This window comes from Gracilinanus agilis, chromosome 4, assembly GCF_016433145.1.
Source record: "Gracilinanus agilis isolate LMUSP501 chromosome 4, AgileGrace, whole genome shotgun sequence".
NCBI classification, from domain to species: domain Eukaryota; kingdom Metazoa; phylum Chordata; class Mammalia; order Didelphimorphia; family Didelphidae; genus Gracilinanus; species Gracilinanus agilis.
The window spans coordinates 463,319,622-463,337,687 of record NC_058133.1 but is presented as its reverse complement, the minus strand read 5'-3'; the positions used below and the strand labels follow the sequence as shown (position 1 = coordinate 463,337,687).

At 39.9% G+C, this 18,066-nt stretch overlaps 1 protein-coding gene across 1 annotated transcript in view; it reads right to left on the bottom strand.

Annotated features, from left to right (window-relative positions):
• The window catches only part of MOV10 (Mov10 RISC complex RNA helicase), a 32,807-nt gene extending 15,099 nt beyond the window's left edge, over positions 1–17,708 (bottom strand). Inside the window, exons 1-7 of the mRNA XM_044672347.1 lie at positions 17,365–17,708; positions 12,957–13,101; positions 12,720–12,823; positions 3,659–3,897; positions 3,186–3,444; positions 1,466–1,597; positions 434–602 (exon numbers count right to left, since the gene is read on the bottom strand). Of these exons, the coding sequence (XP_044528282.1) occupies positions 434–602; positions 1,466–1,597; positions 3,186–3,444; positions 3,659–3,897; positions 12,720–12,823; positions 12,957–13,101; positions 17,365–17,501 (1,185 nt within the window). The 5' untranslated portion in view covers positions 17,502–17,708. The remainder of the gene's footprint in view (positions 1–433; positions 603–1,465; positions 1,598–3,185; positions 3,445–3,658; positions 3,898–12,719; positions 12,824–12,956; positions 13,102–17,364) is intronic.
• Positions 17,709–18,066: the final 358 nt, after the last annotated feature.

The following is an 18,066-nucleotide window of genomic DNA, read 5'->3' as shown; positions in this document are numbered from 1 at the left end:
GTAAGGGCTAGACAAAGGGGGTTTTTAAGTGACTTGCCCAGAATCACACAGCTAGGACGTGTCAGAGGCCAAATTAGAACCCAGGAACTCCTGTCTCTTAAATCCATTGGGCCACCTAGCTGCCCCTGCAACCCTAAAAAAACCATCCTAATTATGTCTAAGACCACTTCCATTCCATGTTTCAGACTTTCAAACTCAAATTTAGTCCCCCTATGAAATTCTCCCTGATTCTATCCACTCTCAATCCCTACAACACTCCTTGACGCTATACATCCTTAGTGACGGTTTCATAATTTCTTTGCAATATATTATCCTGTACTTGTTTCTAGGTTAGTCTGCAAAGTGTCCTGTCTGTCTGTTTTCAGTGTGCTGACCGACTGTGCTCAGGACAGAGATCCAAGCCACTTTTCCTTTGATCTCCCAAAATTCTGACCTCTAAGGTGAGGAGCGGGGGGTTTCGGTCCTTTGGGTCCCAGATCATGGGGACAGACTCCAAGTCATAGTGGCGGATGTCTTGCTCCATCTGAAGCTCTTCTAGGTGTAAAAGCAGCCGAAACTTCTCCTCATAATTCCTCCAACTTAGTGGAGTCTTCAGCTGGCTTCTAGGATAGAAGGCAGGACGGATCGACCCTCTCCCCCCCATTACCTTCTACCCTCTCCCAGTTGTAGCCTTTGGTACAAGAAGCAGGGGAGGGAGATAGTCACAGCATCACAGAAGCTGGGAGAGATCTCAGAGGCCATCTCATCCAAACCCCCTCTTTTTACAGAGAAGGAAAATGAGGTCCGAGAAGACCAAGGGACTGGATCATGGTCACTTGGGGAAAAGGAAAGTAGTCCAGGGGTAGCAAGAAGGACAGAGTTGGGGAGGAGGGTAACGTTAATAGCAAAAGCCTGCAATGCTTTAAGGTTTGCAAAACACTCTGGATACCATCTCATTTGATGCTCTCAGCAGTGAGGTAAGAGAGTTACACAAGTGTTCCTGTTCCAATTCTAGAGAAAAGGAAACCGAAGCTCAAAGGTAGAGCTGATGTCCATCCCAGGTGTTCCGACTGCAAGCTGCTGCCTTTCCACAACGGGAGTCTTAGCCATACAGGACTTCCTTCTTCCTCGTGTTCACACCTTGTGCTTTTCCTACTTGGCTATCTGCACGGATCCCATCCGTCCGCTAGAAACTCCCTCCTCTGACGGCGCTCACAACCGAGCCATATCTTCCTTCTAGAACCACGCCATTCTTTTCCATTCTCTTCCATAAATCCTCCCAACAAGCTCAAGCCTACGCCGTTACCCTGGGCCTCACGACTATTCCCAAATGGCTTCCCAAAGAATCAAACCCATTCCACTAAGAGAAAAAAAATGGAGGTGAAAAGGGACAGAAGAATGCACATGGCTTTGAGGGGGGGGAGACTGAAGCAAAGCTGAAGTGAATGGATAAATTAAAGGGGTGAGGAGGGGGCGAGGTACATACTGGATCTTAGCCACATCACTGTGAGTGCCGAAACTGGGGGATTTCAGGAGTTGTGGAAGCAGCTGCTTTAGTTTGGCTGGGTAGTGGTACTTTGGAAGGCTCAAAGTCATCTCCAGGTCGTACCCCAGACCCCTATAAGAGACGGGGGAAAAGACATCAGAGTAAGACAACCACTTTGCGTTCAAAGGGAGTTTGGACCCTTCCATACATGCTTTCTCACTGAATCCTTCTCGAACAATATTAATTATTCGCTTTTCTATAATAAATTTAAGGGTTGCAAAGCACTTCACTTAATTTGAATACCCTCCAACACATTTGAGCTGGATGTCATTATTATCTGTTTTATAGATGTGGAACCCAAGACTGAAGGAGGTCCCAAAGCTAATAAGCCTCCAACTTGGGTCTTCCTGTCTTCCTTTCCAAAGGCACCCTGTCCATTGCACCACCTGGCTGCCGAGAGTCACTGTTGTCGGCACCAACCCAGTAACACAGCTAGTAGTTGTGTTGTTATAATATATTATTTTATTATATTCTAAATGTCTACATATTTATGAAGGGTTATAGTTAATAATTCTATATGATCTACTAATTTAATGTTTATTAATAATTATTTATTATACAATATTATTTATAGAATATAAAACCTAGAAAAGATTTATAAATGTAAATATGTATTTATAAATATAAATTCATAGATATAATATATAATCATATAAATATAATTCATAAATATAAAACATATATGACTATATAATCATATAAGTATAATTTGTAAATATAAAATATATATTAACATATAATCATGTAAATATAATTTATAAATATAAAACACATGACTATATAATCATATAAGTATAATTTATAAAGATAAAATATATTAACATATAATATAAATATAATTTATGAATATAAAACATGACTATATAATCCTATAAGTATGATGTGTAAGTATAAATTATATATTAACATATAATCATAAATATAATTCATAAATATAAAACATATATGGCTATATAATCATATAAGTATAATCTGTAAATATAAAATATATACTAACATAATTGTATAACTATAATTTATAAATATATTACATATTACTATATAATCATATAAGTATAATTTGTAGATACAAAATATATTAACATATCATATAAATATAATCTGCAAATATAAAATATATATTGATATATAATCATAAATATAATTTACAAATATAAAATATCTTAATATAATAATATAAATATAACTTATAAATATATAATAATATAATTGTAATATATATTATAATTAGTCATTATCCCTAAATTTTTTTTTTTAACTCTTACCTTCTGCTTTAGAATCAATACTATGTACTGGTTCTTAGGCAGAAGAGTGGAAAGGGCTAGGTAATAGAGTGTAAGTGACTTGCCCAGGGGTCACACAGCTAGGAGGTATATGAGGTCAGATTTGAACCCAGGACCTTTAGTCTCTAGGGCTGGTTCTCCATCCACTGAGCTACCCAGTAGCAACCTTTCCCTACTAAAAAAAAAAAAAAAAAAAAAAAAAAAAAAAAAAAAAAGGAAATTGAAGACTGAGAGAGTTTAAACTCTTGCAATGGGTCATGAAAAAAGAGAAGTGGCAAATCCAGACATGACTCCCACTGTGGGTTCTCCTTGTCCCGGCAGGTGGGGAGGTGGGGAGCTGGTGGGAAAATCTTTGCCCTTGGAGAGGATGTTGCTACCTGTCTGGTCTCTCCCCATCTTCCACCCGGCTGGTTAAAGCAGGATACAGTGGAAGTCGGTTGCGCTGGTAGGGAGCTGTGGGCTCCAGCAATTTGGCCAGGGGACTTCGGGCCAAGACGGCCAGGAATCGTGCAATGTGGAAGATTCCTGGCTCCTCTATCCTTGATCCCAAAGGTCCCTGCAGCTCCCACAGCACAGTTGCAGGAAAGTAGCCCACATATCTGGTCAGACAGTGGACATGGAGCTCATGGAAGTCACCTGAAGGGAAGAAATTTTGAACATATAAGAATCCCTCCCCTAAATAGGGGGCCTTCCATCCTCCAGGATCCTCCCTCCAAGAGACCCTATTCAAACTTTAACCAGCTCCCCCTTCTCTGAAAGCCACTCTCCCCAATACAGACGGCCCCTTCCCTCGTCCCCAGGACAGAGACCTCTTCCCACCCAAGAACTCCTTCCGCCGCGTCTCCCTCACCGGGGTTTAGAGTGATCGGCCCATCTTCTTCAGTTTCTGACTCGAAACGTAACTGGGGGACCCGGCAGAGTGGAAGGATGCGGAGCAGGGTGACGGGATAGCTTCCCCCATTCTGAAGCCTCAGGGTCACGATCACCTTCTGGTCCAAATCCAGGCGGATAACAAGCTGGCCATCTCGGGTCTTATAGCCTCCCTCAGCCTCCACGTCCACACCGTATTTCCCACGGATATACTCGGCCCTGGAGGAGGAAGAGTCTGAGGGTTGTCTGGGGCTGGGGAAGGGGAGAGGTGAGGGTGGCAGAGCCAATACCCTGGGAGAATAAAAGAGGGTGGCGGTGCCCACTGTGGAAATTAACTGGCAAAAAAAAAAAAAATCAAGATTAAATGAATGGATTCATCTGTGAAAAACCTAAATCTATTCCATCTTGTGAATAACATCCATTTTATAACTTAAAATTTCTATAAATGCTTTGTTTATATAGTTCGGGAGAAACTGGAAAGGACAACTACAAACTATTCTGGGACAATTTGTGGTTTGTGTATTTATTATCTTGATTTGGTCATTCACAAAAAAAAGGAACGTCTTGGTTGCTCAAGACTATGTAACCTAAATTGTTCCTCATTCCGGATTATAAGAAAGTTTTGGTGACTGCCATGCAGGGTCCTCCTGCCTACTGAGGAGCCTGAGATCTGATCTGGGATGCAATTGCTAGCCTTGCTAATGAATCAATACGCTTGGATTTCCCTTCTTCGGTCTCTTCCCAATTTTATTCATGACTGTTTTAGTAAGTCAGCTAGGAGGTGGAGAGGGATTCTGATCCTGAGACAGCCTTTCAGAAGAACTCCCACAGACCAGTGATGGGCAAACTTTTTAAAGAAGAGGCCAAAGGAAAGGAAATGCTCATCTGTCCATCTCTTTCTAAGGCAACTCTTTCGAAGTTTTATTATATTGTATCCTACTCATTGTACTTGTCAGATTAGGAATAATGTCACCTGGCAGATAGAACATTTCAGGCTGTAGTTTGCCCATCACATCTCCAGAGACTTCTCTGCAAAGACTAGATTCCCCTCAACCCTAATCCCAATTTTCTGAGCTAAAGTAAGTCTCTCCATTAGAAGGGGAATCCCTTAAGGAAATAAAGCCAAGGGAAGGAGCTTTAGGGAATAATGGAATTCAGTGGATGAGTAGCACAGCAAAGGGGAATCCTGGAAAAATGACTAAGGGAAGCTCCTGGTTCAACTAGGGAGAGCAACAAAAAAACGACAAAAAAAACTATTAAATTGTGCGAAATGTGCTCTACAACTGCAAAAGATGGACATCCCCTGATAGAAGTTCTTATTGACCTGGAAACAGGGGAAACTTCCTATTCAGATGATTAAAAATAAGAGTTCTTAAGTTGGGTAAAGATTGGTCTAAAATATATTTTTAAAAATCTAGATGGGTTGTTGATCTGGCCCAAAGGAGAAACTTTCAATTACTGCAAATTAAAGCTTTGAGATTGCTTTTTGAACACTACACACTGATTTCTGCTGGTGGGGAGGGTTTCCTTCAAGTCTCCCAATGACTTTTTGATTAAGGTTTCAGTTGGGAGATGAAGGAAAGGAACTTTTGAGGGCAAATATATCTATGTGTCTTATTGTATTATCTTATTGTATGTGTCTTATTGTATTATGATTTGTATAAATCAAACCAATTTCTTCTGAGCAGCCAAAGGAAAAAGAGTGCCAAAGAAGAGAAAAAAAACATTTTAGGAATTTTAATTCTTCAGAAAGATATCATTTTGTTGGAGAGGATGTGGCAAAATTGGGACATTAATGCACTGCTGGTGGAATTGTGAATTGATCCAACCATTCTGGATGGCAATTTGGAACTATGCCCAGAGAGTGCTAAAAGACTGTCTGCCTTTTGATCCAGCCATACCATTGCTGGGTTTATACCCCAGAGATAATAGGGGGAAAGATTTGCACAAAAATATATATAGCCGCACTCTTTGTGGTGGCAAAAAACTGAAAAATGAGGGGATGTCCTCTGTTTGGGGAATGGCTGAACAAATTGTGGTATCTGTTGGTGATGGAATATTATTGTGCTGAAAGGAGTAATGAACTGGAGGAATTCCATGTGAACTGGAAGAACCTCCAGAGACTGATACTGTGGTACAATAAAATGTAATGGACTTCTCTACTAGCAGCATTACAATAATCTAGGACAATTCTGAGGGACTTATGAGAAAGAATGTTATCCATATTCAAAGGAAGAACTGTGGGAGCAGAAACACAGGAGAAAAACAACTGCTTGATCACATAAGTCAATGGGGAAATGATCAGGGATATAGACTCTAAGTGATCACCCTAATGCAAATATTAATTATATGGAAATAAGTCTTGATCAATAACACATGGAAAACCCAGTGGAATTGCTCGTTGGCTACAAGAGCAGGGTGGGAGGAGGAAAGGGAAAGAATATGAATCATGCAACCATGGAAAAATATTCTAAATTAATTAAATAAAAAATTTCAAATTAAAAAAAAAAAAGAAAGAAAAGAAAGATAGCATTTCTCTATTTCTCTCTCTGCATTTCTAACTGCCCAAGTTGGGGAAGAAGGCAAGATACAGATAAGAAATTTTTGGTTCCCAATCCACAAGAATTTTTGATATTGTAATATAGACAATAAATTTATAATTGCATTACAATATATATATTAATTAATGAAATTTTGAAAGTTACATAGAAACAGCACTTTGAACTCTTATTACTCTTTCCCTGGAGTGGCAGATTTGTTGCAAGGAAGGAAGGTGATTTCACTGATTAGAGGAAGTAGTTTCCAATTAAATTTCCTCAGCACTTAAGAACTCTTCTTGACCATGAAAAAGAGAGGAGGTTTAACAAAGTAAAGAAAAGAGAAAATTAGGTAGGAAGTTGAAGAAAGGTAAAATACCTTTGCATTCATCATGTGAGTGGAGGTTAATAGCAAGGAAAGAATTTAGGATTTGGAAAGGGGTTTGAGAAGGTTTGATTCCACTGAGATAAAAATTTGAGAAATTTTCAGAGGAATAACTCTTCAACAAATACTGAATGTTTCCTTCAATATCTCCTTTCCCAACCAATTTTAGATTAAAAAAGAAAACTCATAGGACTTGACAAATGCAAATTAACTGACTGATAAAAAAAGATATGGTTTTCTTCAATCTAGTATAGTTATGGTAAAGGCCATGGTAAAAATTTAAGCATCCTTTTTCCTTTTTAATAAATAGTTCTACCTGCCTAGCAGTGCCCTATCTTCTTTGATCTTCCTTGGGTTGTAGCTGAAAAAGCTTTGGAATAAAGTGAAATGTACCCTTTTTACAACCTTCTCTTAAGGGAGTGTTAGATTAAGTTAAGAAAACGAAAGGAACTGATTTTGTTCTTTGGATAATTTAAAAGAAAAGAAGAAGTCATGAGGGGAATAGAATAATAATAACACCTATTTTCCACGGTTATCATAAGGATCACGAGTGTAAAGTACTGATCATAGTGCCTGGCACCTGGAAAGCACTATATAAATGTCAGTAAGTGTAAGTATTATGTTTCTAAATGTTTTTGTTGTGAAATTTAAGAAACCATTGTTTCAGAAACGCTTTTAGAAAAATAACCTCTCTTATCTTGATGGTACTAGATTTTGATTTGAGCTATAAAAAGAATGTGATAAAATGTTTGAAAACTGTTAAACCTCAGTCTCTCACCTCCTTATTCATAATTGTTGCTAACTTTAAAGCAAGTATACCCAAGTAATATTTAATAGGGGATGTCTGCTTTAAAGTAGATAATAATAATAACTTCCTTCTGGGAGGCAAAATTACAAAGTCCTTTTAAATTACATTATCTATGAGGGACTTCATCCTTGGGCTGGATCATAGCATCTGATCAGCCCTACTAACCACATGTGAAATTATCAAGTAAGTTTGAGGAAATGAGATCTCTCTTAGCTAAAGTAGAAAAATTTATGTTTGTTTAAAGCGATGAATGAGTTTTACATAGAATTATTAGATTCTCTTATGAGAATTATGAAATTGTATCTGATACTTTAAAACTTAACTATTAAGTGTGAACTAGTATTCACTGTATATATGTTAAATTCTAGAATGTAATAATTCTTAAATTTTAAATGAAGAAAAAATTAAATATCCTCATATTTTTGTTCATTCTTAACTGTTACTAAAGCTTGAGAAAAATAATAACCTAGCCATAAGCTGAGATTAGTAAAATTTCACTAAAGTAAAATATTAAATATTTAATTTATTATAAACATATTACATATAATAAATATAAATATTAAATAATAAATGATAATTTAAATATTTAAGGTAAAATCTAAAAAATAGTATTATGTTCCAAGATTTTTTTTTTATCATGACTTTCATGTAGTCCAATAATTCTTAAAGTGTCTCTCCCATATCTATTTTCCAGGTCAGTTATTTTTTCAATAAGGAACTCCATTTTTTGTTGTTGTTGTTTTTTTTTCATTCCTTTGATTTTATTTTATTGTTTCCTGATTTCTCATGAAATCATTTGTTTCTAGCTGCTCAATTCTAATTTTTAAGGCCTGATTTTCCACTGTCAACTTTCAGGTCTTCCTTTTTCATTTCTTCCATTTCTCTTCCCCACTTTTCCTCTGCCTCTCTTAATTGGTTTTTGAAGTCTTTTTTGAGCTCTTCCAGAATCTGTGTCCAAATTCATACTTTTCTTTTGGACTTTGTATGTGTTTGCTTTGCTTTCACTGTCCCCTTCTGTGTCTATACCTTGCTCTTTGTTTTTGGTTTTTTTTTGTGGACAAACTCTTTAGAGTTTGGTGCTTTTTTTGTTGTTTGCTCATTTTTCTTACATTTTTTTTAATTTTTTTAAACCCTAATATCTTTTATATATATATATATCCTTCTGTATTAATTTTTTTTATTTGTTATAGGGCTAGGCAATGGGGGTTAAGTGACTTGCCCAGGGTCACACAGCTGGGAAGTGTCTGAGGCTGGATTTGAACCTAGGACCTCCTATCTCTAGGCCTGGCTCTCCATCCACTGAGCCATCCAGCTGCCCCCCTTTCTTACATTTTTATAGGTAAGCTGTTTTCTGGAAGGTTAGGTTACCCTCTTAAAACTTCAGTCCTTCTTTCATGCCACTCTTAATTTACTTTCTGAATTTCTGTCAGTTTTAGTTCTTTGGAGATGGTATGATGGCCTGAGGGCTGAGAGCTGTGAGGGCCTCCTCCACTGCTAATTCAATTGAGAAGCTGATAGCTTAAAGCCTTGCCTTGGGCTTTTGCTAAACTTTTGATCTCACTTGGAACTTGAGCAGGTCAGAAGCTCCTCAAATTCTAGCCCCAGGCTTAGGGGAAAGCTTTTGGTCTCACTATGTACTTAATTCAATCAGGCTCCACTCAGAGCCTCTGGCAAAAAGATCTGGACCCCTCTCTTGGGTCAATCAGCTACCACAAACTAGGATCCATGTCCTCACCACATGACCAGACTAGGACTCCTGGCTTCACTCTGGAACCACACAAATCAGTCCACTTCAATACAGACTGCCCTTATTTAAAGTAAAATCTAAAAAACAATTAAGGCAAAAAAACTGTATTTTGATGTTGTTCTAGGCTTTGATTTCAGGTATGATTTGCACAGGCAGGTAGGTGGCCAAATAAATAAGAATACTTGGTCCTGCATAGAGGATGACTTGAGTTCAAGACACTTACTAGCTGTGTGATCCTGGGCAAGCCACTCAACCGCTATTTGCCTAAAAAAGACCATTGTTTTGTCATGGCAGAGGGGCTTGAATAGCACAATGAAACTATGAGATATGCCATATTGAGCTGCCCAAAAAGAACAGTCAAGTCATAATGGAGACTTCTGACAAAAAAGAAAAAACAAAAACAAAAATGGAATGGAAGATCCTTTGGAGAAGAAAATGGTAAACCCCTATAGTATCTTTCCTAAGAAAACACCATGGAAAAAAAATGGTCCATGAGGTCACAAAGAGGTGGACACAACTGAATAGCAACAGTGGTTGCCCATCATTCAAGGGAAATGCTTGTATTAATCAAAGAGAGTGCAGTAACTGCTATAGGTGGATGTCTGCTATCTGGGTGAGTTGAGGGGACAACCCTGGGGTGGGCTAAGGTAGGATCCTCTTGATTCAGTTTCCCCCTTGTGCTATTATTCTTTATTCCTTAACAGGAACATCCAGTTTATTCTTGGTCTGATTTTTGATAACCGGTAAATTACATGGAACTTTGATAAATGACTGGCTATTACATATGTAACATGCCTAAAATCAAACAAAAGTGTTTTCCTCAGTTAATCTTTAGGCCATTCTGTACCCTTGATAGGATAGTCTTGATATTGTCATAACCATGTTCCTCTTTTTCCTTTCATAGCAAATTTCTATAATCATAGCAGGTGAACAGAAGAAGTTATAGGATGCAAATGGGGGGGAAAAAATCATACTGTTTTCATTTGAGTAAACAAGTTCTTAGACTAGCCATAAACTTGCTAATAGGTATATATTGAGGTTGAGATTAGATCCTTTAAATGTCTTATTCTTCAAGGTGATATGGCGACAATATCCTCAAAAAGAAGGAATTAAAATGTAAAATTTGAATATATATCTATAAATGCATGGGATTGGCTTTCAGATGTTTCTAATGGTACAGGCAGGCCTTAAGTATGTTGTAAAAAGTTCTCAATATTGGACTAAGGATGTTACAGATAAAATTATGCAGGTAATTGCAAAGAAAGTAAAATTATTTTCCTATTTTGATGTCTCTGTCTGATAATTTAGAGACAGAAGGGCTCATTTTCTAAGTCAAGTCTTCATGGATTCAGAACTTAATCATATTGAGTCTTACTACCAGAAGATTTTAGCAGAATTACCTAAAAGTGTCTGCAAGTACCTTGGAACCAGGGAAGCAGATCTATTAGGAGGTACACCTTTCATGGCTGCCCTGAGATGGAGACCTATTCCAGAAAGTCAAAGGGAAAATGTTTCCAAGAACCAGATCATTACATGCAGGGCATCTGGCACTCAAGATGAAATGTACTGATTAAATGGATATTGGGAGGGGCTTATCAGTTTACAAGGAAACTTGGTGTTATCCCTGTTAGATTATTTTATTTTAGCCTGGTATTTATTTTTGCTGAGTTTTCTGGGTTTCCTTGTTAATTCAGGTCAGGTTGAGTATATGAAAAAAAAAAAAAAAGAAAAGGCCTTTACTGGTAAATTATGTGCTAAAACTCATTTAAAGTGGTTTGATGTACTTCCCCTTGCTTTACTTTAAATCTTCAGACTAGGCCAAGGAGAGGAATAGCATCAAATGCCATTTGGTCACCCTTCCATAGAAGCAAAAACCCTGTAAATCCCCAGATGGTCATACAAAAATCACATGGTTTGGGAGCTCATAATTACTTCACAGAGAAGGGACTGCACCAGGATCAACCAATCCTGTTGTTCCTGTATTAGTGGATCAGGAGAGATCATAACAAATCTCTAAAAAATCCAATAGATTATATCAGAAACCCAACTGTCTAAACAAGATGCAGATACTATGTGATAGGACCCTCTTCCTAGTTTTACAACCATAATCAAATGGGCTCTCATTGTCTTAGACCTCATAATTTTTTATGGTAGAGGGGATTCATGTTATATGTTGTATTCTTTTTGTATTACAGCTTTTTCAAATTTAATTCCTAATAATCTGATGATGGCAGAAAATATTTATCTCAATGTATAATGAATCTTATATAACTGGCATTGAATTGAGTAATCCACAGGGAACAGATTTCCAAGGATCAAAGGAGGGAACTGAAAGAACCAAACAGTCTCCATTTTATGAATAATATCCATTTTGTGACTTCAAGTTCTATATTTCTGAAGATAGTTTGTATAATTTCTAGGAAATCCCATATAACCATAAAATGTTCTGGGACAACTTGTAGATATTATTTGACATAACTTGTGTTTAGTACCCTTTGTTATTATCTTGCTTTGGCCATTAAGGAAAAAAAAGGAAAGCTTTTGTTGCTCAAGATTATGTAATCTAATTTGTGCCTCATTATTGAATATAAGAAAGTTTTGATAACTGCCATTCAGGGTCTTCTTGTCTACTGAGGGGCCTTAGATCCTATTTGTTATGTAACTGCTAGCCTTGCTAATAAATCAATATGCTTGGATTTCACTTCCTTAGCCTTTTATCAATTTTATTTGGGACATCTGTCAGCTCCAAAGGTTTCATGTCCTCCACGAGCTTACCTAGAGATACTTGTCTCAGCGTTGCTATTGTATAAATGGAGATTTTGAATCTTGGGACTTCATCCCCCAGAAGTCCCTTAGTATTTCCCAAAATTCCCCTTAATCTCTCCTGCACCTCCACGTCTGCGTGGTCCCGTTATTGTTTTATAGGTTCTGTAGCTCCTCCCTCTTCCTCTCTCTCTTTTGCTCTCCTGAGCAGGCTGTTAGTACCTTTTTAGTTAGCTTTTTTTATGTTCATTTATTATTAATAAAACTTTTAAAAATATAATATTTAGTTATTGAATAATAATTTTCAGCTTTACACTATCAAATTTCCCACATGGTTGTTCCTGCTCCCTTTTTTTTCCCCCATTTAATAATTTTTATTTTTTAGAAAAGTTAACATGGTTATCCTGCTCTCTTTAAGGGAACAGAGGCCACAATCCTTTGGGGTTCAACTCTTTGCCACTTCAGGGGGTAAAGCTGGCAGGAGGTCATGGCTTTGATCATTCCCAACCCTTTTTTTCCTCCCTCAGAAACTCTGATTTTCTGAGTTCTGAGCCAAACAACTCTCCTCTCATCTACCCTCACATCACTTTAAGTAGGGGAAGGAAGGAGAAGATTAAAGAAGAAATTTCATCACGGAATAGCACCTTATTTCTTCCAATACAGCAGCCATCAAAGCCAAGAAACCAAGAAAAAGAAAGCAGGGCAAATCATAATGACAGAACATTCCCATTCAGCAGTTCTTGATCCTTATGATGGATCCGTCCTCATCTCTAGATCCATCCTGCCCCAACTCCTACGTACCTATTTTGGAAGATCTTTGTCAGCTGAGACTTGGTCTTCTTGGATCCTGGAGGTTTGATCTCCCTAAAACCCATCAACCTGATTTCCTGCTTCACTTTCTTCTTCTGTGGGCAAGGAAAAGAAAAATGAGTCAAGGGAAGAAGTACCATCCCCTCTTCTTCCTAAATTATTCCGGGGATAGAAGGAAGCATCGTATTAAGAGGGAGAACTCAAGATTGGAGGAGTTCCTCGTCTCACCTTGTGATTCACTTTGCAAAACTTGACCTTATCCTTGGAGACCTTAGCTTGACCATAAAAGCGCATTCCATAGAGCATGGAGGAGAAGGTAGGCACAGGATCCTCAAAGTCCTCGTGCTCTCCATGGCTGCCAGAGGACCTGAGACTAGGAAATGGGGATGGGTGAGATCACGGTCCAAGGTAGGAAAGACTAAAGAACTATCTGTACTTTTTTTTTTTTAAACTCTTAGTTTCCATTTTAGAATCAATAATGTGTATTGGTTCCAAGGCAGAAGAGCCGTATGGCTAGGCAATGGGGGTTAAGTGACTAACCAGGGTCATATTGCTTAGAAACTAGCAGAATCCAAATTAGAACCCAGGACCTTCCTGGCTTTCAATCCACTGAGCTACCTGGTGCATTCTATCTTTACAACATCTCTTTTATTCACTCCCTTCTCTCCTCTGAGTCTGTTCCCATCCTGGCACCTCACTCACACCCCTGATTTACTGCAACAGCCTTCTGGTTGGCCTCCATGCTTCAAGTCTCTTCCCATTCAAATCCATTCTGCAGCTAACAAAGTGATATTTCCCTCCCTCCCTCCCCCCTTCAATAAACTCCTGTGATTCCCTATTATTACCTCCAGGATCAAATATAAAATCCTCTCTCTGGCATTCAAAGCCCTTCATAACATGGCCCCTTCCTACACTGCTGGTCTTATTCCCCTCCATGCACTCTTTTATCCAGGGACACTAGCTTTCTTGTTCATTGAACAGGACACCAGATCTCCTGATTCTGTGAATTTTCACTGGCTGTCCTCCACGCCTGGAATTCTTTGCTTCTTGGCTTCCTTCAAGTCTCAGCTAAAATCTTACTCTTTGATAAGTCTTTCCTGGTCTCCCCTCCAACCTTTATTTTTTTTTAAACCCTTCCTGTCTTTTTTTTTTTTTAAACCCTTACCTTCCATCTTGGAGTCAATACTGTATATTGGATCCAAGGCAGAAGAGTAGTAAGGGTAGGCAATGGGGGTCAAGTGAGTTCCCCAGGGTCACACAGCTGGGAAGTATCTGAGGTCAGATTTGAACCCAGGACCTCCCTTCTCTAGGCCTGGCTCTCAATCCACTGAGCTACCCAGCTGCCCCCTTCCTTTCTGTCTTAGAATCAATCCTAATCGGGGCCTAAGACAGAAGGTAAGAGTAAAAAAAAAAAAAAAAAAAAAAAAAGAATAAATTCTAAGTATTGGTTCCAAGGGGGATTACTTAACCTTGCTTCCTCTGGGTCTCATAGCTAGAAACCCACATTTGAACCCAGAACCACCTGTCTCTATCCAGTGAGCTACCTAAGCTGGCCCTCCTGAGCTTATCCATTGACCCTAAGGCTACCTGATTAGTCCCCAGGCTCTTCCCAACTATTAGGCTATTATACCACCAAAAATCACTTCTTCAAATAAAATTATTTTCTTACTTCTGGATTGAACAGAGTTTGAGTCTCCCATTCTTGGGGCAAGACCCTGCTACAAACTCGGGTGTCTTTCTCCCACATCACCAGTGTTTTCCCTCTGAGATGATAACCAATTTATATTGTATGTATACACAGAGATATACACACATAAGTATGTATATCTTTACATGATGTCCCCCCCAATTATACCTTTTTTTAACCCCTCCTTTCTGCCTTGGAACCAATACTATGTATTAATTAATTAAATTTAAAATTTTTTAATTTAAATTTTTAACTCACTATATATTGGTTCCAATACTATGTATTAATTAATTAAATTTAAAATTTTTAAATTTAAATTTTTAATTCACTATATATTGGTTCCAATACTATATATTAATTAATTAAATTTAAAAATTTTAATTCACTATATATTGGTTCCAATACTATGTATTAATTAATTAAATTTAAAATTTTTAAATTTAAATTTTTAATTCACTATATATTGGTTCCAATACTACATATTAATTAAATTTATTATATATTGGTTCCAAGGCAGAAGGGTGGTAAGGGTTAGACAATGAGGTTAAATGATTAGCCCCCACCACAAAGCAAGGAAGTGTCTGAGGCCCCATTTGAACCCAGAACTTCCCATCTCTGTGCCTGGCTCTCCATCCACTGAGCTACCCAACTTCTCCCTCCCCCAGTGAATCTTAAACTCAAGAGAAGCAACCATTCTCAGTACTTAGTCCCATGCCTGGCAAGTAACAGGTGTTTAATTAATTTTTAAGTTTTAATTAATAAATATTAGGAAGGTACTTGGAGGGAAGAGCAGAGATTTCTCACTGCACAGGCTTCTTCTCCCCACTAGCAGTGGGAAGAGGCGAGGGTGTTAGTATGCTGTAGGGGGGATGAAATATGGCTAGCCTCCGAGAACCCTAATAACCCTAAGTAAAGCCACTTATTCCCCAAAGGTGGGGAAGGGGGCTTAGACTAGAGCCAGAAGTAATGAATGAGAATGTAAAGGTGGGGGTTTACAGTATTTAAGGAGAAACAGGAAGGTGTTAGATTTTACTATGCAAACAAATATGATGAATTTCTGGTCTGAAATCAATAGCTTTTAGAAGAAGAACAAGGAGACAGAAGGTAGATAAAGGTAAAAGGATGAGAAGGTGGTGGACTGTTGGGCTTTGTTTTGGGGGGGGGAGTAAGGGGAATAAGTTTTAGATAGAAAAATAAACAGCAGAGAAAGCTCCAGACTAAACTGGGAGGGTGCTGGTGAACTAGCCTAGGGGAAGGGAATGTGAGTAGGGCTCCAAGTAGGGCAGAATTCCTAGAGGGGGTGGCCAGGGGCCAAGTGTGGAGTTGCAGAAGAAGCCCAAAGGGGTAGAGGATCCGGAACCAACAATAAAATGACTGTGACTGGGTCTAAGAGCTCCAAAACACAAGAACCCAAAACCCTGTGCCAGGCCTAGATGCAGAAAAGGAAAATGACTATGGCGAGTCCCTAGAAGGTACTTTTAGATTAATAATTTTCTGACCTTTTATTAGAAAATCATCTGAGGTCCTAAATTCTAATCCCAGTTTAGTGTGACCTTTGGCAAGTCACTTTTCTTCTCTCAGTCCATAAAATGTCCATAAAATGAGAGGGTTGGACTAAATCTCTAAATCCTTTTAAGAAATTGGCAGTGTGAAATCATACTTTTTTTTTTTTTAAACCTTTACATTCCATCTTAAACTCAATACTGTGTATTGGTTCCAAGGCAGAAGAGTGGTAAGGGCTAGTGGTCAAAATTAATAAAAGTATCAATTAAATACAATGATCAAGAAATAATATGAGGATGAGTCTGGTACATGAGCACATAGGTTACAATATTAATACATCAATAATACTCTCAAGATTAGAATATACCTGGGAAGCCACAGCAAAGGGGGTTAAGTGACTTGCTCAGGGTCACCCAGCTAGTAACTGTTTGAGGCCACATTTGAACCCAGGACCTCCCATCTCTGGGCCTGGCAATCAATCCTCTGAGCCTCCTAGCTGGCCCCTAAAATCATACTTTTGATTTACCTCATCTGAACGGAATAAATTAAACTCCTCGTGCTGTCCCCCTCCCCCTTAAAAAGGATTTTTAGAAATTGTAGTAGTCATCGGTACATTTAAATGCAGTGGGTGTGTAAGACAGCACAGATAATCAATAGATTTAGGCATCGGTCCACCCACTCCAAAAGAGCCCAGGTCCAGCTCAATAACTGAGAAATTTCTGCATCTTTGGTGTTGAGGTCCCCAGGGAAAGAACCTCTCCAGCCAGCTCGGTTTTTCTTTCATTTTTTTTTTTCTTGGTAACACTTTTATTTTTCTACATTCCAGGGTTTATACATGCAAAAATTAGTGATCTCTCTCTTTTTTTTTTTTTTTAAATCAAATCAACAAACATTTATTGAGCGCCTAATCTGTGCTATGCTGGGAAGTGGACAAAGGACGGTCTCTCGGAGATAATGAGTTTCATCTCTCGGGGCCAGGAGGATGGGCACCCCTGGGGCTCCCCAGTCTTTAATCTCTCCCCTCCCCGCGAAATAAATACCCAGCCCAACGGTTCCCCCAAGACTCCGGCAATACGCGAGGGTCTAGGATCGGGCCACTGCCTTCTCCCCCAAGGCAGCTGGGGGTTAAGGGGTCTGAAGTCTCGCCCCGGGTGGAATGGGCAGCGGGGTCTTCGGAGCGCCGGAGCGGGCATAGGGCGGGGAAGCGGAGGACCAGGGAGAAGGGTTTGCGCCCTCGGGGGGTGAGGGGAGAGAGGGCCTGGCTGTGGCGGGCTTGGGCATTGCAATATCATAATATTGCCAAGCTGTATCCGGGGGAGCTCGGTGGGGAGGATGTTGTGGCGCCCGGAGCCTGGGTGCGGCTGGGGTCGTCGGGGCTGGGGTCGGCTGGAGTGGGGCGAGAGAGAGGAGCACACAGAAGGGACTGGGGCTGAGCCCCGATGGTACCTGTTCTTGAAGTCTTCGTTGTACAGATCCCGCAGCAACTCGCGGTTGGTTTCTTGGTCCTGTCCCCGAGCAGCCAGGAAACTCCGGAATCTCTGGCCGGTCTCTCGGAGCTTGGCGCGGCTGAACTTTTTGGTCATCGTGGCGGCGGCGGCGGCCGCAGCTGCAGGGACTGAGCTGGCCGTCCGGAAGGGGCCCGGACTGGAGGGCGGAAAGAAATGAAACTGAAAGTCCCCGGCGCAAGAGGAAGTACCCGGCCTCTAGAGAGGGCTCGAACTAGGGCTGCGGGGTCCCCTAATTCCGTCTAGCAGCCCTTCCTTCCGACCTCTGACCCCCCCGAGCGCCCTAGTCCATCCTTGGCTACCTCCCCAGCGCTGGCTCGTCCGGTCCCGGCGTCTTCTCCCTTCCCCCTCTCCCATTAACTCTTTGCTAAGGAGCCTGACCCCTCCCTCAGGGCCCTCCTCTCACCCTGAGCTCCCTCCCCTGGCATCCCGCCCGAATCCCGGACACGGTTCTGCTGGGGGGCCCCCCGGGAAAGGCCGGAAGAGGTGGGCGTCTTTGCGCCTCATTCTCGATTTACCCCAACCCTCCCTCCTCACCCCGGGGCCTTTGTACTTATATGACAAGTGGGGAGCAAAGGTCAGGACAGAGACCTGAATCGGCTGGGGCTCCCCCTGCCCGGTCTAGCCCATTCCGCTAACTCAT